The 23183-nt window shown below is 41.3% G+C and overlaps 2 protein-coding genes across 2 annotated transcripts in view; one reads left to right on the top strand and one right to left on the bottom strand.

Annotated features, from left to right (window-relative positions):
- Positions 1–20173, bottom strand: part of HSD17B2 (hydroxysteroid 17-beta dehydrogenase 2) — a 33374-nt gene extending 13201 nt beyond the window's left edge. The window contains exon 1 of the mRNA XM_072934241.1: positions 18987–20173. Within this exon, the coding sequence (XP_072790342.1) occupies positions 18987–19017 (31 nt within the window). The 5' untranslated portion in view covers positions 19018–20173. The remainder of the gene's footprint in view (positions 1–18986) is intronic.
- Positions 18480–21308, top strand: SDR42E1 (short chain dehydrogenase/reductase family 42E, member 1). The gene is made up of 3 exons (XM_012569810.5): positions 18480–18604; positions 18779–18880; positions 20116–21308. Exons 2-3 carry the CDS (start codon positions 18813–18815, stop codon positions 21221–21223), a joined length of 1176 nt encoding a protein of 391 aa, XP_012425264.5. The 5' UTR covers positions 18480–18604; positions 18779–18812; the 3' UTR covers positions 21224–21308.
- The last annotated feature ends 1875 nt before the right edge of the window (positions 21309–23183 follow it).

The following is a 23183-nucleotide window of genomic DNA, read 5'->3' as shown; positions in this document are numbered from 1 at the left end:
GGCATTCAGAGCATGAGCTTTCACACTTGAGTGCACAGAGAAATGGAGTTTTCCACAGTGGATAGAGGGGCAGAAGTGAACACCTCCAGCCTGATGTTTGCCCTGACTCCCCTCAGCCCGTGGGTATGAGGCAGAGGTGGGCAAGGGGCCACGCTGGGATGGCCACCATGCCTGGTGGCTGCAGAGCAAGCTCCATGAGATTCCCCCTCTGCTCCAGGCTCCCCTGCCACATCTCCCACTGAAATGTGGCTTGTGCTCGTGCACAGCCCCTCCCTCAGACCCAGCTGGCAGGGTGAGGAATATTTGGAAAGCTGGGGGGGGGCACATGCATTCCTTATACACTCACCCCCTGTGGTGCACAGACACACCACCTGTCTGCACCCACACCCCTGCAGAACAGCTGAGGGGACTGATCAATGCTCCGTTTATCATTTTTATATAAAATACAATCACTGAAGGCATCTTTTAATGAGAAGTTGACCATGTGTTCAGCCAGGTGGGTGAATATAATTCTGTGTAAATGTGTAGATCATACACACCAGAAAGGAGGTTATGATCCAAAACTGGCTGAAAAATGCTAGCGTGGAGTGCCCACTTTACAAAGCCTCTGCCCTTCTCTGACACCAGCAATGACAGATTGCTGCTTGAGGATTTTTCAGCACAATTTTGCCACAAGACAACTTTTATCATCCTGTGCCAGCTACTCATCTTGAAAAAATACCTACTTTTCTCTTTATGCTTTTGAGATGTCTCCAGCTCTAAAAGCTGTACAGTAACCCAGGATTGCCATTGAGTTTGCATTATTTCCTATTTCTTTATGCCCTGCTTACTCATGCTATAAATATACTCCATTATCTCACCTTCTTCTTATAGTTTCCTGCAAAAAGGAAGGCTCCTCCACATTGTCAGGATTTTACATCACCATGACATCTGTGTTACAATGACAATGGATTTAAGTTAATTCATGTGGGGCTAAGTTCACCCTACCCTTGCCAGGACAGTTCTTTCTTCCAAGAGAAGAGGGATGGCTTTTCAGAGCCACCTCACAATAACTCAGTGCCCTGTCCTTTTATACCATGGCAAGTACGGAGTCTGCACTAAAGTCTGGGCCCTGATTCCAGAGTCAGTCCATGCCAGTGGCAAACAGCAGCAGTGAAATGATCCTGAGCATCCTCCTGGCAGCTGTGCCATTCCTGGCCTCACTGAGCACTTTGTGCCTGTTCCTGATGTTTCTCCTGGGGACTTTGCAGATCTCACATGTGCCCTACCATCTAAATCTCTTCATGGTACATGGTGACTGTGGACAGCCAATTATTCAATGGCAGAAGAAGATGGTTTTCCTGGAGAACAATCACTCCATGGTATTCAGCAACATGAACAGCCAGTCTCTAAGAATTCAGTTTGTCTTCCTTCAAATCCCACAGTCACAGCACCTTTCACCTGCTGCAGTACCCCTGCAGAACACTGTCCCCAGGACACAGCAAGGACACCCCTCCAGTGTGTGGGACCTTTATCACAGACATCAAATTGTTGACTCCACCCTCCCATTCTGGAGGCTGAATCACTTCTTCACAGACATTCACTTACTTCCTCCCCATTTCTTGAAGCTTTTGTCCTGTCATACTGTGCTGGTTTTTTGTTTTTTCAGCATGACGTATGCAGGCTGTGCTTTTGATTGCTGTTCTTAAAATAAAATTTAAAAAAAAAGGGCAGAAGAAAGGTTCAGGTTCCCCAGTTCCCTTGAAATGTGGTGAAGCTGGGCCTGGTCACAACTTCTTTAAAATACACCACTGTGGTAGGCATATTTTTTTCTCTTTCAAAATTTTTCATAGAGGAGCACAGAGAGAAGAAAGAGAAAACAATTTCTATTTCTGCTCCTTGTTTTCCCATGTGGAATGTGTTTGGAGAGTTGTTTACCTGGGGTGACTGCTTGATTAGATTCTGGTGAAGATTGTTTGAGCCTGATGGCCAATCCAATCCACTTCTGGCTGGACTCTCAAGAGAGGGTCACCAGTTGTGAGTGAGTTAGATATGGTAGTTAGAAATAGGTATGGAGTTTTAGTATCTCCTTTAAATAGTATATTAATGTATTATAGTATAGTTACAATAAAGAAATCACTCAGCCTTCTGAACTAGAGTCAGACATCATCATTTCTTCCCACCAGGTTCACCTGCATTTACAATACACCACCAAGGACTTTCTTGGTTTTTCTTTGGTAATGAGTTATCTTCTGTCTTTGCTTTTCATGCCTCCCTTTTGAGTTCAGTGTTTTTCCTGATGTTTCTAATTTTTTTTAAGCCTCTCTGACTTTCCAGCATAGTAAAAGCTTCCAGTTCAACCACAAGGTTTTCAGGCGTGTCTCCGTTACCTCATCCTGCATTGTTTTTCAATTCTTTGACACTTTTCCCATGGGTTTTCTTTGCACTTTCCAGTTATTTACTAGTCAGTATTTTTTCCTTTCAGCACTTTCCCCTCAGCCAGAAGTACCATGTGTCATATCCAATAGCTGCTGTCCCAACTGGATACAAGTGATATTCTTCTGTCCCAAGTGGAACATCAATTACACTGTCTAGAAGCATGAAGCACTTTTTCTATGCTTCCAATCTCTGTTTCAGCTTTCTCTGCTAGTCACAGATTTGTTTTTCATTTCAGGTTATAATTTCCCACAGAATTCTTCAATTTACTGTTTTGTTTTGCCTGCTGATTCAGGCTTTTTCAGCTGTGGCTCCTGAGAGCTCCTGCTCCCTGAGCTTCTTGTTCTTTCGTGGTTTGCATCAGGGCTCTGCATTTCAGGTTCTGATGGGAGGTTCTGCTATACGAGGTTTTTCCCAGAAAATAATTTCAGCATAAAACAGGTTGGAATCTGTTTCAACAAATGAGTCATTAGGCAAGACAGAAACAATATTCTAGGGATTAAGTACATATAGGACCTGTAGGAAAAAAAAAATTACCTTTATTGCTGCAGCTTCTGAGAGAACATTAACACCTTCATACATTTGGATTTTGGTGGATTTAATGTCTATATGAACACTTGTCAGATGTCAGTCCTGGATGCAGAAACTGTTGAACTTCCATAAATAAAATTAATTTGGGCAAACAGATTTTCCTCTTATAAATTCTGTAGAGCTCCTGTACGAAGGTTGAAATAATCCTCTTCTTTCAGCCTGTCCTCTGTTCATGCACTCAGCTTGAAGCACGTGAATTGTCCCAGTAAAGACAACAAAACCATTACTCTGCCTAAAGCTGGAAATGCAGCCAAGCATCTTTGTGAATTAAGATCTCTGAACTCACAGGAATAAACTGAATTAAAGCAAAAAAGGATTATGTACAAGTGAAAATAAAGCTGTGCAACCTCTCCTTTGTTTTCAAACTGTTTATTTAATAGACCCTTAGGGAAAATAATTCCTGTCAAATAAAGTGTATACCTATTAAAGAAAAGTAAGAAATATCTTTTACCTCTAAGCTGCTGGAGATTTTGTTTTTAGAAATATAATAATGGTAAATATTGTAAATGCAGAGATAGACAATAGATCCTGAAGATCATCCCTTGACAGTGAACAAAAAACTGTAGCCCATCATTCCTCAAAATTCAATACTAACAAAAGACAATAACAACAGCAACAATAACAATTTCCTCAGCTAAATCTCCTGTTATTTTCTCAAATGGAAAAAAGAGCCTCAGAGTGAAGAATGTCTGTACTGATGACAAATTTGCACCTGTAAATTAAGCCAAGGGCTGTAAATTCTGCCTCAGTATTAACAAGAATTCTAATCACCCTTTGTAAATTTCTTGCAATAGACAAAACATCAGAGAAATCATTAAAACTATGGGCACTCCTTTGTATTTGCAAGGGAGGTTTTCCCCCTGAACTCTCCAGACTTCCATGTGTCTCTGGGCTTTCAGGAAGAGCTAAAAGGGGATTTCACTCTTTCCAAAATAAGTAATTTTTAGCAACCCAATTGTGATTATTTTCCAAGAAGAGGACAGAATCAGAAAACCTAAAGGCAATTAGGCACTACTTGGAAAGTAAGCCAAGAACCATCTCCAGGTTATCCTCCCGAGAAATTACACTTGCTTGCCTATTTTCTGTCATCCAGTAACATGAACCGATTTTCAGAGAACCATCCATGAGAGAAGAAAAGATCCTACTTTATCTTAGTGCACTTCTCTGACAGCACAGACCGTTCCCTAAAATTTCCTCTGGTATATTCAGAGTAACATCCCAGCCCTGCCTAGGACAGAGCACAGCACAGTGCTGCCTCAATAAATTGGAAATAAAGACATAAGCTGTACTCTCAACAGGAAGTTTAATTTGTTTTTCCAACTAGATTTTCATTATATCTCCCTATTCCCTTCCCTTCTCTGCAGCTTTGCCTCTCTGAAGTTAATGGCAGCATCTCAGCATCTCTGTGCTTAGAACACAAAGGATCTCCACAGTTTCATAGCCCACAGCCTGATCATTTCTTTGCAGGTGCTTCCTAAAAAGCAAATGCAGCTTTGCCTGCCTTACTTCCGATGCTCTGCCCTAACCACAAGTCATACCAACCATATCTACATCAGATAAAAAACACACTTTTCATCATCTTTCTGTAACTGTTCCTCCTGCCTGTCTTCAAACATTGGTGGGTTGGAGACACATCTGGTTTACATCCAGCCTTTTCCATTACATCTTAATATCAGACCACAAAATGTTTTAGAACATTTAGGTATTACCTATGCAAAAGTCACATAATTTTGGTGCAGTTAAATTCATGAATAACAATGTAAATATAGAGGTAAACCCAGAAAATCAGGCAAGCATGGTAATCAAAAGTCTGATTAAAGCACATATGGACAAACAGAAACTCTCTCAAAGAGCCACTTCAAAGTAGGGAGAGATTTACAACATCACCAGCATAACCTGTCACTCCCTGTAGATAGTGACAACACTAAAAATTAATCACACACAACTTAGAGCCCCAGAAGATGTCTGAGGTTTGAGCACGGACTCTGCAAAAGGGATGAAAGAAAATGGGTGGTAGCACCTCCCCGTTGTCATTTGGGTTATTAACTACGCGCATCTGCCACGTGCCTTCCCTCCACCTGCAAACTCTTAAAAACATCTCCGCCTCTCAGCAGGGAAATTTGCTTATTTTTAGATTTTCCTCAGAGTTACATCAGCCAGCCTTTGAAATGAAAAACGAGCCATGATTCAAAAAGCATTAAGCAATCAGCCATGACAAAGTGTCACCTGCCCCCAGCGCTCTCTGTTTGCTGTCACTTGAAGGACAAGCCCCTCACTTCCAAAGGCTGCAGCCATGTATTCTTCCTGTTGAGGAATTGTGACCTCACTCTGTGTGTAAGCAATGGCCTAAATTATTGCTGTGATTGAATGCTATGTACTGGATGTCCCCAGTTTCCCCTTCAGTGCTGAGATCTGAAGGACGTTCCCGTTCCTGGAGGTTTTCAGCCGTTTTTGTGCTGCAATTGCCTTCAAACACTGTCAGGAATGACTCAGTGACAGATGATCCTGCCACGGAGCAGGGGGACCAACAACCCCTCAAGGTCCCTTTCAGGATCTGGGGGGTTTGATGGTTCTGTGGCAGGCAGCATTTTAGTTAAGTGGTGTTTCTCCTCTGGGCAATCCACTGACTATGGAAAATCTGTGTATTCAATGTAATTTTTTGGTTGCTTTGCTTCCCTTTATTACGTTGTCCATCTTAAACATTTTTTATCATTCAGTAACCTTTACCCTGACTCAAAAACTGTTTGGATGTAAGCAAATTTAATCCCATTAAAATCACCATGACTATCCACTCATAAAACTATAGAGATGATTTAATAGGTTGCCGAATGACAGTCCTGAGACTCATTAGGTCTAAATGTCCCCCGAGAGCCCAAACTCACAGACACTTATGCACATTCTTAAAAATAAACACAGATATTCACATGCAAGTAAAGAAAGAAATATTCACACCTATGTTTTTAAACATGCACACCTGCAGAATTAGAGCCTGCCTTAAATACCTTCCCCACCTGGATTTGAGATATGATAACTGATTCATGCAAATGAACCTACACCATAAAACTATTTTTTTCTACTTTCCAGGTGACAAAACTAGCAAGTGGAACTTTAAAGTGAACTTCTGCAACTTTTAAAGTCGGTTATAAAATATTGTCAGGCTCCAGGTGGAGGTCATTCCCAAACAGGCACAGATTCTATGGGGATAAGTCTGCACAGACACTTCAAAATAATCATTCCCTGTAAGGGATCCCTTCCTGAGCTGTGCAGAGCTCATAACTTGTTTTATTAATAGTGTAAATTATTGCTTCACTTTTATTTTTTCATTTTAAAACTGTTTTTAACAATATATATGGCAGCCTGAGGGCAAACATCTCTCTTGGAGGCATGCAAACTTTGCTGGAATCACTGAGGGTTAGGCAGGCGTAGCTTCAAAGGCAGATTTGGGACCTATAACATTAATTCATCCAACTAATGGAGCTCCAAAATCCATTAAGGAAAAATAACTAGTAACCATCTGTCTTTATTCATCAGGCTGAAAGCAGTTAATCAAACCTAGTGGACGTTTTTACTTTCTTCTTTCTCTCTCAACAGCTTTGAACACAGATGCAGCCTTTCCATAATTAAGTTGAGCATTGTAGCTCCTAGACAGATTAATTCTGGAGAGCTTGTCAAAAATGTCAGATGGCAGACAGGTTCTGTGTCTTGTCCCTGGAATATTTATATCTACATATATGGGCAGAACACAGATATTAAAATTAATAACCCTTTAGAATTCTTATACCATTCTCTATAATGTGGTAGAGGTTTTTTCTCTCTGTTAGGGATGCAAGTCAGGACAGGACCTCAGCAGTGAACAAATGTCTCCAGGAACTGAGCTGAAATATGGGATGCAAATGGGCACCAGAAGGGAAATAGTTTTGCTCACCACTGAACCACACTTTCAACTGAGGGGCAGAAAATTCTGTAAACACATTGATAGTGTTCTGAAACAACATAAAGGTGTCCAAGATTACAGGAATTCTATTCTAACAGGCTGGAATATCATTAAATAGGTCATGCCTAAGAGCTATTCCAGGCACATGCTCTCAGGAAAGTTCTCAGACAGTTTCTATCAACTTTAAAAGGATACACACAAGTATCCAAGGAGGCTTTTAGTTCTCAATTACTTTTAACAATGAGCTTATATGGGGGTTTGATTCCCTTTTTCTGAGTTCTAACATTTTAAAGCAGAGAGCATATCCAATTCTTAAGGATTTTATGTTACCTGTTAAATATTATGTTTTTTCAATTTAAGTCTCCAGTCAAATTTATGGACTGAAGCTAGAATTTAAACGACCCTAGGAGTAATTTTTGCTCCCTTCAAACTGAGTTTTTAAAGAAAGTAAAAGATCACGTCAAACACATCTTCATGCTGATAAAATAAGAATTTCAATGACTTTTAAAAGTTCAAAGTTTAAAAGTTCTTACCATTATAACTGGTTACAAAGAAGAGTCACTTACCATTACATTTCATAAAATAATGCAGCTTGAAAATGAGATGTGTCAAATAATGAGAGATGGTCCCAGAGAAAGCCACTCAGTGACTGCAGCAGAGAGACAGGTGGGGAGGTTTTCCAAGCAGCCATTAAAACTGGACCCCAGGAAGTACTGAGGCAAATCAGTAGATATTGATCAAACTTAACTAGAAAAATTCAAACTAAATAAAAAAAATTATATGGAGTATGTTTGTATCCTTAGGGGTATCATTTTCCCCTCATATGTTTAGCTGCTGATAACTGATTCATCCTCAATCTTCTGTCCTCACAGTTATATTGAAAATGGCAAATGGAAATGAGGCATCCAACTACATGTGGAAAAGTGGGAAAGAATTAATACCTCTAGATACCAGACTCTACAGCAGAAAATAGACGAGGTATTTTGAAGAAAAACTCTGTTGTCACAATCTCCCTTTCAATGGCACTTCTTTCCACCAGAATATTTAACCACTTAGCTGTCATAAAGGCTCCAAGATGTGAATGCCATTCCCACAGAACACATCAATGAACTGAAGCAGTGAGATCATCTTTTGTTTAATGAAAAATCCCAGCTAAGAACTCCTGGATCGTGGCTCTCAGTCCTGTGCTCAAACACTCAGGGATCATCCTGATGGGAAATGCTCTTGGAGCATACCCCATCAAACACTTCATAGACATCACAACAAAGGTCCGCTGACAGTTGTGTTGGAGATGTTGATACAGAATTTCTCTGGAGAATGAGAAAAAGTAGGAAGATGGCCAGCTGAGAAAATCCAAAGTGGGCAGTGGAGACTGGAAGAGCTCATCAGAAAGGTGTCAGCATCTCTCTGAACCAGAGAGAAGTGTAAGAAATGTCTACATATGAACATATGTAAATGGGCAGATACAGGTACAGAAAATGCTTTTACACAGAAAGACAAGGAAAGAAGGTATTATTAATCCATGGGAATCATGCCAAAAGCATGAATAAAAATGTTATTGTATGAAGATTTTGCCCATGGCTAACTGTAACTATGACAAACCTAGCCTCAGTGTTGTGATTCACAAAATGTTTCTTACAAACAAGATAATCCTCTTCTAACTACTTAACTGATGTTATCATCCTCACTTGGTTCATGTCTGTTATCAGAAACAAACTTGCATTGATAAATCCAAGAACAATTATTGAAGATAAACAAACTAAATTCTAAAATGACAGGAATTTTAAAATTATGAAGGTGAGGCTCTTCCTACTCTTTTGAAGGCGCAGATCGTTCAAACTTGAACCAACTTGCCAACAAAACAAGTCTCAAATCCAAGATCTTCAGTGAGGCACAGCCTGTGCCTGCATTGCAGCAGAGGCACATTGAGCTGGAAGTTATGGACAAGGCAGCAGTGAGATGCTAATCCACTCCTGCAGAGTGCTGTTCTGCAGAATTGCTGCAGGCTCAGTCCTGAACACAGCCACACTTTCACAATTCTGGGAAGATTCTTTGCACCCCACTCTCACCTCTTCTATCACCTATCACCTTTCACACATCTTCCTTGCTCCAAGTCCAGCTGGAAGGAGCTGAGGGGGACCCTGCCACTCACTGAATCCCTCCTGAGAACAGGAGTTCCATGAAAAACTCTGGATTTAACCAACAGAGGTCAGAGAGGAGATACCTCACAGATGGAAAAAGTACAAACCTGAGTCTCAGATGAGTATTTTTAAGGGCTAAGAACCATAGAACCATTTAGGTTGGAAAAGACCCCCTAGGATCATCAGATTCATGACAGGAATTGGTAACACTGGAGCCTTTAAAACTGGAACTTTACACTCTGTGAAATTTTGTGAGTGTGTTAAACAGCTACTGCAACCTCACAAGGCTAAAGCACAATCCAGCCTTGTACACACCTGCACAAACAGGAATGCATTCAACAAATTACCCATGACTGTAAATATCCAAGTTTACAGCAATGCAAGACACAAAATAAAGAGGGAAATACAGACTTCTAATTATTTTCATCCAACAGTTATTATTATACAATAATTTTTTTCATCCAGCAATTACTTTCATCCACTCTTCTGAATGCCATCACATGCTTGGGTTCGTGCTGCTATAAATATGTCCTTTTGTAATCACTAAAATCTCTAAAGTGCAAAACAACACAGAAAGATTTTATAAAATCAGTAAGGGATCTTGAAGACTTAGATGAATGGTGTTAAAGGTTTACATTTGATACCTCACCTGCAAGAGAACAGTTCAATAACTAAAAGAGTCAAAATTGGACAGCTCCATCACCAAGAGACTTCAGAGAGTGCAGCTGGAACACAACAGTCATAACTCAAAGGCTGCAGATGCAGCAAAGAACAGGCACCAGAGGGGGAAAATATTACTCTGACAATTTTTCTTAAGAGTGCTGTTGTGAAGCCTTCAGCATGAGACACAAAACAAGCTCCAGCTATTTCATGTGAACTATACTCTGTAGTACTCACATACATATGTTTAATTTAGCTTTAGTTTATACACTAAATATTTCTCTATTTATTCCATAAAGGAAGAAAGTAAATTAAAAGTTTGTAACATACAGCACTTTCACCCCAAGATATCAACGATGATAATCACTTCAGCTGTTATGGCCAGAAGCACCAGGCAGTCAACTTGTTCAAGAAATTCAGTAACCCAAATAATCTAATAATTCTAATTTGAAGAAGCCTAAATTATGGAACTCAATAATGATGTAATACTGCACTAAGACTACCTAGGAAAACTGGATTTGGAGGCAGTAGATGTTAACTGAGACCCCTTTTTAAAGTGTAAGCTACAGGAGATGGAGCCCTGCCTCCTTGTTCAGCCCTGCTTGGACTGCTTCTTTTGTACCAGAGATAATGAGGGAGTTTCCAACTAAAATGGGAAGAATGACTGTAGCCTGATCTCACACGGGACATCCCAAATTTGAAATTCTGTTCAAGTTAATAAACTTCAGGATGCCAGGGGAAGCCCATCATGAACAAAACCTTTGCTGAGATGGCAAAACCAGAGTCACCTATTTGCACACAAGACACAGGGAGGTTGGCTGCACAAAATATATTCTTACTGACACCTGCAAACTCTGAGTCATTTTGGTTGCTCAATTATAATTATGGAAGGCATTTTCTTCATAAACAGATAAAACATGATGGGAGGTGGGATGGTTCTGCCTGATAAGCTAATAATGTGCACGCTGTTGAAGTGTGATTAACTGCTTGCTTGAGCTGATGCCTGTTCCTAGCACAAATTACCTTTATTTATGGCAGAAGGGAAAGGAGCCAGGACCAAACACAAGAAACACAAATGATGAAATCTTCTGGCTTTGCCATTAAAAGTATGGCACTGAAGGGATTCTCAGTGGCCACCCAAACTGTTCTCACAGGCTTTCCCAGAGCAATTTTAAAAAGAGCAAAGGAGCTCAGGAAATGTAAAGTCACACACTTGGGGAAAGAAATGCACCAGATAATGTTTTCTCTTGGAAAGTGTTAAAACAACAACTGCTAAACCAGGCCTTCTTTGCTACAATTTTTTTTTTTTTTTTGGTAACTGGAAAATTATGTATTCAACCAATTGCTAGAACATGTTGTTCCTCTAAGTCATCTAGAAGAATATTTCAGCTTATGTGTTTGATGTTTGATTCTTCCATGATCCTATGATGAATGAAGAATTAAGCTGATGTATGACTGGAATTAATCCAATGTTTTCCACTGGCACAAATTCTGTTTCCATGGGCTGGATACTCTCTGAAAGACATTGAAGCATCACTTCAAATGCAAAGCTCCTTCAGAACTGTTTTACCATAGGAATCAAAGAAAAAATCAGATATTTCAATACCCTTGTTATTCAGATCCTGCTTCTCCTTCAAAAGATGCAAAAAATCAAAATTAGTTATAACCAGATGCTGCACCCACACATTCTGCCACAAGGAGTGTAAATTAGGAGCAAGAATAGCTTGCAGTAAATTATTGAAGCTATAGCACACCTCCAGTTGAACAGATCCCACCTTCTTTGTGTTATCATTCCAGGATAAAACATGTCCAAATAAGGCTGTTGAACAGAAGAAAAATGCATGTTGTAACTATCTCATCTTTGTAACATCAGCAATTTCCCCCCATTTTAGAGTTATTTGATTTATTTTGTTTTGACTAAGTGCTTTGAACCTTCAAAATTTTTGGTTCTGAACAAATCCCTTTTAAAGGAAAGCTCAGGCTTGTGTCAGAATCACTTATCTTGAATTAGCTCAGAACAGTCACACATCAGGCCATGATAAAATGCTTATGAATTTTGAATTCTGCAATCATTAGTTTCATGGAACAGAATAAATCAGTATCAAAGATACACAAGAGTGTGGTGCTCTTGCAAACACCAACATGCCATTAAGGAAGCCTTATGAAGGTTATCTTGCTCAAGCACAGCTGAAGCAAGAGATTTTGTCCTCTTTTGAGTTTGTTTTCCCCTACTTCCCCCACTCTTACCTAATCTTTCCTCTGCAAAATTATGTATTTTTGGAATGTTTTCAAGGTCATTACAGAACTAAATGGCAGTAACATTTTTAAAGCCAGTGTCCTGATTTCATGCAGCTCTAAGCGCCTGAAAATGGGAGACCACTGCCTAGCCCTTGAACACAAAACCAGGAATATGAAAGCACCAGGAGTGTGAAGACAGAAAACATTCTTCAGCAAACACACTTCTTTTCCCCCTCATCAAGTGCATTTTCCACTGAGAAGACCACAGAAATGCACAACAAATTCAGGCTCTGGTGTTCTTGCTGACACATCTCATCCTCACCACCAGTGTCTGCAGACTTCTTACACACAGAGAGAAAATTAGCACAGTACAAGATTTGGATTAATGAACACATTTTGCCTTGAGTTTGTTATACATATGGTATCTACAGCACATGATTAGCTGCCTGTGAAGCTGAAAGATCCCTTAGATCCTTCCAAAAGATCAAAGTAAAACATCAACTGGGTGTTCAATTATTACTGTCAATGATTCATAGCAGATCAACTTCATCTTCCTTTTGCTGGAGGGTAAGATTTCTGCAAACCCATGGATAGCTGAATTAAATTATAATCACTTCAACAAGAAGGCTTCCCTTGTTATTAGTGTGGTAAATAAGGGCATCTGAATGTACATCAATCACACTTGAAACTGAATCAGAGAATTACTGAAATGAGTGTATAATTACCTTCTGAAATAGCCTCCTATTGAGATTTTAGAAGTCTATCTTTAAGTAACAAAGACATTCAGCACTGCATTCCAAAACCTGTCCTCCCCTACTCTGAGAGCAAAAACATCTGTGAGAGTATTTTCAATAATATTTTACTAATCTTTCCATAAGACATTTCTTAACATACTAACTTTTAAAGTATACAATCATTTTAGGTACAAAGAGGCTCAACCCTTAAGCCCATGCAGTCCCATGTGCAATATTGAAATTATTAATGAGGTTACAGGATGAGCTAAAATTTGGCTTTTACTTCCAAGGTGCTGCAATTACACTGGATAGCATCACCTTGTACTGCTAAGGACTAATATCAGTGCAACATGTTATGCAAACAGATATTAACACCTTGGGACACCAGGTCAAATTACCACTTAAAAAAACACACGAGGCTTAAGGGAGCTTAAGATCAATATCACAGGAGCAAACACTGACTTCAGACACCTGGACTGAAGTGCTCAGCAGTGGGTGAGTCCCTGCAGACTCTGTTCAGCTCCATGGAGGTTATGAGGATTAAAATATACTCATTCTAATAACTGGGTTATTGATGTGCCCTGCAGGGTAGACAAAGAGACACAGAGACCACAAACAGCAACTTGTCATCAAAGTAAAAAGGGAGAACACAGTCCTATGCTCAACCATTCACTCATCCCAAAATATGCAAAGTTTCTTCCCTTCCCTTTAGGAAAAATAACTGCTACTTTTGGAAATGGGATAATCTACATTTTTCAAAGCATTACAGAATGGAAAATAAGTTAATTTCTGATGGCTCCACAGAATATATGCATCACTTCCTACTGCTGAATGGACACCTCAGAATCAAGCTTGTTCCATAAGACTCTTCACCAAGAGAATTCAAAGCATTTTCAGTGTCTTTTATAGTAATGATTTTTTCATAACTAACACAGTGAGGATGACCACAGCGAAATCCACCCAGAAAATCCAAATTAGCCAAGACATGACTACTGAGCTGAAACTGTTATGCTCTTGATGTCTTGTGAAGGCTGACCTAGAACAGAGGCTGAACAGAGCTAAAAAATAAAGCAGGGATTTATTAAAAGGCCTCAATGGATCCACCTTGGGCAGTACAAGAGCCCAGCCAGGGCTGCACCCAAGATGAATCAAAATGATCACAAAATAGATGACTGGTCATGGGGTCTCTCACTTTTAAAAGTTCTGGTGCATTCACATATTGGAGTTAATTGTCCAATTACAGCTTTAGGTTATGAAGTCACATCCTGCTTGTTTTTCTCTCTTCATTCCACTATCGTTTGAGCTCTTGGACCTGAGATTTGGATCATTTGTCCTTGATCCCCAGCTGGAGAAGGAATTGTTTTGTCTCCCTATTCTGTGCACAGAGCTCACCATCCCCTAATATGAAGCCCAGAACCGCACGCTAAAGCAGCACAGAATGTGAAAAATATAAAAGCTAAAACCTGAGACATCATTTCCCTCCTGGAGGCATCACTCCATGAAGGAAGGCTGCCCCGTGCCAGCCAGTTGTTTACACCACACAGGGCACGTGTGTTGTGCGGAATACCTCGCTGGAACGAAGCCCTGACATCAAATACAACAGTGACATTAATGCTGCCAGTGCTGCAGCAGTGCTACAACAGCTCCCTCTCTCAGGGTGATAGCTGAGTATGGAACTGCAGAAGGAACCATGCAGACACTTAAAGCAGTTGGTTTGACCGACAGCTGCTTGATATTTCTGCCCAACCTGTTCTTTTGGGGTGAGGTCTGAGCAGTTTGTCCCTTCTGAAAGCTGCCTGCACCTCCTACACCCACACTCCCAGCCAGAGCTGCTCCTGGGAACAGCAGGAGGATGGAAGGTTCCCTCCTGCAGAGCCTTGAGCAGAGCTGCCTTGAGCAACTGAGGAGGGACAGACCCTGTGAGCAGGGACAGCATCACATCCCACTCCCTCCATGGGTTATTCACTGGATCTTGCTTCTGGATACGTATGGAAAGGAACTTGTTGGCTACAGTTAACATTCACCCCAAAATCCACATCCACACTCAAGATGATCCCAAAACTCTAATAAAATGGAGGTTTGGTTTTTTTGGGTTTTTTTTGACAGCCTAGAAAGAATTACATAACAAAGCCTTTCAGTACAACATAAAGATCTTCCTTCATCCAAGGCTCTCAAAACACTCTGCAAACAGTCTGACCCTTTCCAAGACTGCTGAGTAGAGGCTACTTTCCATTTTGTGAATTCCCACTTTGATAAGGAATCCACTACTCCTTGCACCTCCTTCTAGTCAGGACTAAAATGTTTATAAAGTCATATCTCCTAAAGTGAGGGAGCACAGCAGAATTAGATTAGAAAAATGATATAAAGCAACTGCTTGGATGAACAATTCAGTGAATAGTGTTCACTAAGCAGTAAATACAATTAATACTGAAATCCTTTTCCTTTCTCAGTGTGAAAAAAATAGGCTAAGTTTTTCCATTACTGGAACTCACAGGAAAAAGCAACTAGAAGCACTTCGGATGGTCATCTCCACACCACCAGATGTATGACACTTCCACAAGCAACACTGTACAGTCAACAGCTGCCCTAAGAAATCAGTGCTAACCTTTTCAAAGGGTGTAACTTGCACATTTCTCTGAGCTCTTTAAGTTCCATAAATCTGATTTCCTAGTTTATTTTTACAGCAGCTCTCATCTGAGCATCAGAAACACAAACGAAACCAGCACGACCATAACCTACGCAGGGAGAAAGTTCAATGACACCTTTGTCACAGAACACAAATCAATGTTCTGAAGGTCTCTAAGGAAACCTCTGCCAGAGCCAAGACAAAAACTCAGACTAGCATTTTTATCCATAACACTTTTCCCCTTGAAACATATTCCAGTCTCATCTAGACTGAATGTTTGATTCTAATTTTGAACATTACAATTCTTATTTCCCTCCCTGTGTTCTGTTTTCAACTCTTTAGTATTATTTTAACCAATTGGTTTTATATGTTTTAACAAGGCCATAAGCCTGGTTGGTGCTACCTAGTTTTAAATCTTGTTCTCTTCTCTCATTGCATTGTTCAATGAAAAAAAAAATCACAATTAAGTAATACCCAAAAGAAATCAATCAAATAGTAAGAAAACAGTAAGCTAAGGTTTTTTTCCTCAGATGAAACATTGCCTTGCTTCCTGAAAAAGTACTGCTAGCACACTTTGTATTTTGATGACAAAATAATTTCACTAGCTAAGTATTTTAAATTGCAAAGGGAATCAGATGAACTAACATACTATTAAAAAAAAAAAAATTAATTATTTAATTGCTTCTTCTTTCTAACTTGCACTGTTTACAGCAGCTGCCTATTTAGCTGATTTAAGGATTCCTGTGCAGCCCATTTCAGGTTCACTGCAGATAATTCCCAGTTACACTGCAAATCCTTCTATCCTGACATATCTTGCCCTAATGTGTAATTCAAGGTATCAATGCAATCTCTTCAAGTAGTCTCATTCCTTGCATGCTGAGATACATGCAAGGCATGCTCCAAAAAGCCTGGATCTTTAAAGGGAAAAGTGGGGTTTACGTGGTTTTTTTTAAGAAGGACACAATCTCGGGCCTAACATTCTATTATGTATAAAATAAAACTGGGAGTCCATTCATTTGATGGCATAACAGAACTTATGATACATTCAGAAAGTCCATAAAACCTTAGGAAAAGCAGAGTCTCACAGGAAAGGAAAAAACAGTAATAAATGGGTTGTGCAAAACTGGTATCTGAGAGTGTCAAGTCTTAACACCACATCTGTAAATGTCAAAGGAGGACAATATTTACCCACAGCTTTCACAGATGTCACCATTTTGAAGGAATGAATCTTGCTCACTATTATCTGAAGCCAAAAAAGGACATCTCACTATGAGAAAAAAAAAAAATTATAGTGGCTTAAGAGCAACATCTTTACAGTATCTAAACCACAGCCTTATTTAAGTCACAATATCCATAATTGTGAGATAACCTGTCACAATTCACTCTCTGTAGATGACATACCAGGCAGAGAGCAAGATAGAGCAGAAAGTAGAGAGGGGTCTCAGTCCTGCACATTGTCCTGGATGGACACATCACAAAGTCCAGGGGACAAATGCCATCCTGAGGTTAACAGCTGCCTATGCAAACAGAGGGATTTACTCACACAGCACAGAGGGGGAGGTCATTGCTCAGAGAGCACAAAGCTCTGTGAGTTATGCGGAGAAAGGGGCTGAACGTGGAGTTCATCTGTGGAGATACTCAGTGCCAACACAAACCCGTGGAACCCCTCTGGCTGGACCTGCTTTTCACAGGGCTTCAACAGGGCAAGATCCTTCCAGCCTCGGATATTCTGTGATCCTTCACTATTCCATTCAAACACAATTTCTTTGATCAAAAGAGAGAAACCACGTGCCCCAGTCTCAGTAAACTCCTCAAAGGTAAAAAAAAACCTTTGTGTCTACAGATCTCAGGGAAAGTTCAGGACTCTTTTGGACTTTGCAGGTGATTAAACACTTGGGAAAATATTCTCAAAACCTTCATCAAGATTATGAATTAATCCTGAAGGCATATGCAGCCATACAGAATCCTTATATTCAGTATTTAGGGAAAAGTAAGGGATTTTTCTGCTTGTGAGATAGAATTCTTATACCTCTGTGAACACACCATTAATTATATGTCTGGATGGTATCTCAGGGGATGCCTCAAGGCTGTTTGCTATGACTGAGGGATGCCCTCCACACCAGACACTCTGCACATCTTCACAGGTGCAGCAGCTCTGTATAACCAGGTACAGCACCAGCTCCATCTTGAAATTTCTATTTAAGAGTCCCAGAGGTTCACCAGCAAGAAATCATTGCTAAAGGGGAAAAAAAAAAAAAAAAAAAACCAACAAAACCAAAAAACTTTAGTACTTGCAGAATTCTTAGAATCTGCTTAGTTCTAATTCTTGCCAGCCATCCATCAAAAATACAATAAAGCCTACTGCATCTACTTCTGTCAAGGTTTTGCAAAACAGAAAGGAGTTTTGCAGAGTTTTAAGTAGCTTTGACACTGAATCCATTCTCTGGTATTCCCCAAGTGGCTCAGTTCTGCAAATGAAAAATGGAATACACCACAAGCCAGGCTTTGATCATGTAATTCTTCATTGTTTTCTTATTATAGCCCTCTCACACAGACAGCTGGGACTGCTGATGTGAACTCAGGAGCAGTTCTGCTGCAGCCAGGCAGTGCTGTGCAGAGTCTTCCCACTGCTCGGGGCACGGGGGAATCAGGGCATGGCTACTGGGGGATTCAGCCTGGGGCATGAGGGGATTCAGCCCGGGGCATGAGGGGATTCAGCCCGGGGTACAGGGGATCAGGGCCGGGGTAAGGGGGATCAGGGCTGGGGTACGGGGGGATCAGGACCGGGGTATGGGGGATCAGGGCTGGGGTACGGGGGTTCAGGGCCGGGGTACGGGGGATCAGGGCCGGGGTATGGTGGGATCAGGACCGGGGTACAGGGAGATCAGGGCTGGGGTACGGGGGGATCAGGACCGGGGTATGGGGGATCAGGGCTGGGGTACGGGGGTTCAGGGCCGGGGTACGGGGGATCAGGGCCGGGGTACGGGGGATCAGGACCAGGGTACGGGGGGATCAGGGTCGGGGTACGGGACCGGGACAGGCTCTGATTTCACCACCGAGCCCCGTTCCAGAGCGCCCCGGGCTGCGAGGGGAGGGCAGCAGCAGCGGCCCGGCACGGAAATCCCCACAGCCCCAGCGCGGTACAGGCCCAGCGGCCCGCCGCCATCTCGGGCCGTCCCCGCCCCTCCCGCCTCCACCGCCCGGCTCCACCGCCCGGCTCCCTTGCCCGGCTCGGCACCGCCCCGGCGATCCGGCAGCGCCGCAGGTACGGGGGGATCCCGGCGGGGCACGGCCCCACCGCCGCGCTCCCTCCTGCGGGAACAGCTTCCCGGCGGGGAGCGGAGGGATGCGGTTAAAGAGCGTGAATAAGGACGGGAATGTGCGCCCACGGTGGAACGCGGACTGATTTTAATGGGTGTGTTTGCCGTGTGTTTTGTAGGTCCTTTCCAGCGCACGGTGCGGAAGGAAATAAGATGGAAGAAGGAAACGCTGCCAAGGAAAGAGTCCTCATAACTGGAGGAGGGGGTTATTTTGGCTTCCGGTTAGTGCATTAAATAGTTATTACATACAGGAATAAATGTAAGCGGTTGCTGCTGGGGAGGCAGCAAAATCCATCTGTAGAATGGAGACCTGTGGGCCTGAGATACCTGATCCAGTTGATCCCATCTTCTGGTTCATCGGGGTCTCCGTTTTAAAGAACCGCAGTTACTCTGTTTCCAGAGGCTGTAAGTAACGCCGGTGTCCCGTTTCCAAATGCCTGGCAGACATTTACCTGTGTGCGCACCTCTGTAGAGGGGTGGGATCACCATCAGCCGGCTCTGAAGGACAAGCCTACACTTGTACACACATTTTTCTTCTGAAATGCAAATAGTTACACGTGTGCTTAGCTCTATAGATTAACAACTCCAGCTGAACACTCAAGAATATATTGTTTTCATGAACAGTCATGGTTTAGGATTAGGGTTGTTAATAAGTGCACATTTCAGAGAAACCTATTTTCCCGTGCTGTAGCTGGCTCTGTAAACCATGTAAAGAAAAAAATCCTATTCTGAGCCCTAGACTATAACTGCTAACAGAGGGGAGAGAAATCACAGTCAGGACCAGAAAATAAAGTAAATTTCAAGTCAGGGGAAGGAAAGAAAAAAATCTCAGGAGATGCCTGTCTGACTTCTGCTTGGTTTTTCCCTCCATTCTCATGCCCTTAAAGCACAACAGACATAAAAACTGTAGGAAAGGAGAAGAGAAACACCAGAGTTACACTTTGTGTCAATACCTGTGACTTGGAGTAAAATGTAGACATGTGGCAAAGCATTCATAGCAGCTTACAAGCATCTGGCCCACTCCTCCATAAGTTTCTAACACAACAGCGAAAACCAACGTGTTGTTTTGCTGAAACTAGGATGGCACAAAAGCAGTAATATAAAACAAATAAAGGTTTTGGGTTTTTAAAATTATTTGGCAATAGTTGCACATCTAAAAGTTGCTGATCTGAAGGGGACAGAGCTTCAGTTATTTTTCTTCAGAACTTTCATTTACAGCAGTTCTGCTTCTTTTTTCTTTTTTTTTCCTCCAAATATTGATGGAATGTGGGAAATCTGTTCAGCACCTAAACTATCACAGCTGAATCTTCCCTATAGTGGGGGCTGAGCATTTAAAAGGCTCCCATTAGAAAAATAATCGGCATAAAAACAGTTACTAGTCCTCTCTCCCTTCCAGGTGAGATGTTTCATGCACCATGCTGCTGTATCCTAACGTATGGTTTCTGTCATGTTTCAGTTTAGGTTGTGCCATATATCAAAAGGGAGTCGATGTGATCCTCTTTGATGTCGTGAAGCCACTTCAAACCGTGCCAGAGGGGATAAAGTTCATGCAGGGAAATATCTGTTGCCTGTCTGAAGTGGAAGAAGCTCTCAGAGATGTAATCTGCGTATTCCATATCGCTTCCTATGGAATGTCTGGCAGGGAGCAGCTGAACCGAAAACTTATAGAAGATGTTAACGTGAAAGGAACAGAAAATGTCATCCAGGCCTGCAAGAGCAGGGGAGTGTCGAGCCTGGTTTATACAAGTACCTACAACGTGATATTTGGAGGCCAGATTATAGAAAATGGGGACGAGTCTCTGCCTTATCTACCTCTGCACCTTCACCCCGATCACTACTCCCGAACGAAATCTTTAGCTGAAATGAAGGTGCTGGAGGCAAACGGTGCTGAGCTGGGAAATGGGAGAGGTGTCCTGAGGACCTGTGCTCTCCGGCCAGCAGGGATCTACGGGCCTGGGGAGCAGAGGCACCTGCCGAGAATAGTCAGCTACATTGAGAGGGGACTGTTTAAATTTGTCTATGGAGACCCTCTGAGCCTGGTAGAGTTTGTACACGTGGACAACCTGGTCCAGGCTCATGTCCTTGCCTCTGAGGCACTCAGAGCCAGCAAGCAGCACATTGCTGCAGGCCAGGCCTATTTTATTTCTGATGGCAAGCCTGTAAATAACTTTGAATTTTTCCGACCACTAGTGGAAGGTTTGGGTTACAAATTCCCAACCTGGCGCCTTCCCCTCTCCCTTGTCTATTTTTTTGCATTCCTCACTGAAATAGTTCATTTTCTTGTGGGGCGCGTTTATAACTTCCAGCCCCTCCTCACTCGCACAGAGGTTTACAAAACTGGTGTCACACACTACTTCAGCATGGCGAAGGCCAGGAAGGAGCTGGGCTATGAGCCCCAGCAGTACAGCCTGGATGAAGTGGTGGAGTGGTTTAGATCCCAGGGATGTGGACCAAAGGCAAGAAATTACACCATGAGGCAGCTGGTGAGGGATGGAGGACTGCTTGTGGTGCTGATTGCTGTGCTGGTCTCCTGGCTTCCATCTGCAGCGACATTTTCACTCTGAAAGATGAAATGCTGAGGACAGAATTTAGTTATATTCTCTGCTTACTCTTGGTTTTGACAAGTAATAAAAGATTTTGTAAAAAATACATATTTGTGTGATTGAGGTAAATAACAGTTTTATCCCCAAGGAATGGAACTACTGAGTAAAAAGGTGCAATTTTTTATATATTCATTCTCTTCAAAGTAAAATTGATCACATCACTAACAAGATGAAGCTCAGAATTACTGCAAACAGCATTTTATTCTCAGGTACAACAGCACAATTCAGTGAATAGAACAAATGTCCTTAGGCTAACTCTTCCTCTCTGATGGGATTATACTCCTGATCCCTGCCCTTTATTCCTTAATAGTTTGTGTTACATGATCCAGAGGAGAATAAACTTATTCTTTGATCACGTTCCAAACCCCAGTTTGGATGTATATATGCCTAACCAAGATTAACTGATAAACTTCTAGGCAATACATAAATGAGATTTTTACATGAATACATTCTAGTATGCTTTCCTGAGTTAACTCTGATATCTAATGACATTTCTGGAAAATGCACCATGCTTAATCTAAATTACAGCAAAGTGCTTGAAGCACCACAGATTTGTAGATTTTTCTAACAGTAAAATATGCCTGTTTAAAATGAATGAGCCAGCTGAAGTGCATTCATAAATAAAACCTATGATTCTTCCCAGCATTATTTAATGGTTAAACAAATAATTCATCAAAGACATTTGGTGAGTGATTGCATTCACATTCCACTATTTATAAAACACTTTTAGCTTCAATAATATTTCTTTAACACCTGACACCATCTGAATAGAATTTCAGCTTTGTGATAGAAAGATAAACACTTGCTACAAGGAAACTCATAATTTTGTGGAATTTTAAGATTAGAAGATAAGATTAAAAGTACAGGTCACTGCTGTCCCATGCAATTCCCCCTGCCAATTTAATACAGAAACTGAGAAACTTCACCTCAAATGTTAAACACAAAGTTGTTTTCCCTTAACTCATCAGCATTGCAGCTTCTGTACCCTTGATAAAAGCAGAATCCTTCAAGAATTTAAAACTTCTCTTTAAACTTTAGTCTTTCCATTTGAATGGCTGAAGCTACACTGATCTTAAATTAAAACTCCCAGAAGTATCTGGGAGTTTTAATTTAAGATTCTGTTCTGTTCAACTCTGCTGCAACTGAAATGGGGAAGTAAAGAGTAAGAAGCAGAGCAGTTCCATTGCACTGCTAAAGGGTTCTCAGAAAAGAGGGCCTAGATAGAGGAACTAAGCTAGAAATCCACAGCCCTGCTTAGAAGATGCAGATTTTTACAGCTCATGGTGACTGAAGACAGCATTATTATTTGCCTGTTGAGTTCTCTTCCTGATAAGTTTACCTTAAAAAAAAAAAAAGCAACCCACTATTGATAACTTTTTGTATTTTTATGCTTCAAATCTGACTGTTCTCCCTCATTCCCCTACCAGTAAGTACGCCATGAAAGAAATTAAATTTAATACTTAGCTTGAGGGACAGCTCAAGAGAGAAGTCACTTTTTTTCCCCTCTCTAATAGCAAATAAGCTCTTTCTGTAGCAGGAGTGTTGCACTCTCTTATAAAGAGCTTATGTGTCTCCAACTGAGCGCTGATGGCACGAGGGACACTCTCCAGGAGTCATTAATATACAACATCATCTGCAGAAAGACAAAATCTTCTTTTTAATAAAACAGAAAAAAGACATCCATGACCTCATGAAAGCACTGGACCAATGCTCTTTCCAACAGCTCTGTTTTTTCAAGTGGAAACCACTTTGTTCTTTTCCCCTTTAAGTTCTCTGGCTTTGACACTATGTTATCAGAAAGAGATTACAAAATTCTAATGCCAGCAGAAGACAAAACCAAAACGTAGAAGAAATTGCACAACCCTGTTGCACAGAAGCAGCATCAGTATTTCATGCCAAGTCTTGTAAAAAAAAAATTGTG

The sequence above is a fragment of the Taeniopygia guttata genome, chromosome 11 (assembly GCF_048771995.1).
Source record: "Taeniopygia guttata chromosome 11, bTaeGut7.mat, whole genome shotgun sequence".
Classification (NCBI taxonomy): Eukaryota; Metazoa; Chordata; class Aves; order Passeriformes; family Estrildidae; genus Taeniopygia; species Taeniopygia guttata.
Note: the sequence above shows the minus strand (reverse complement) of the source record. Positions and strands in the feature narration are given on the sequence as shown.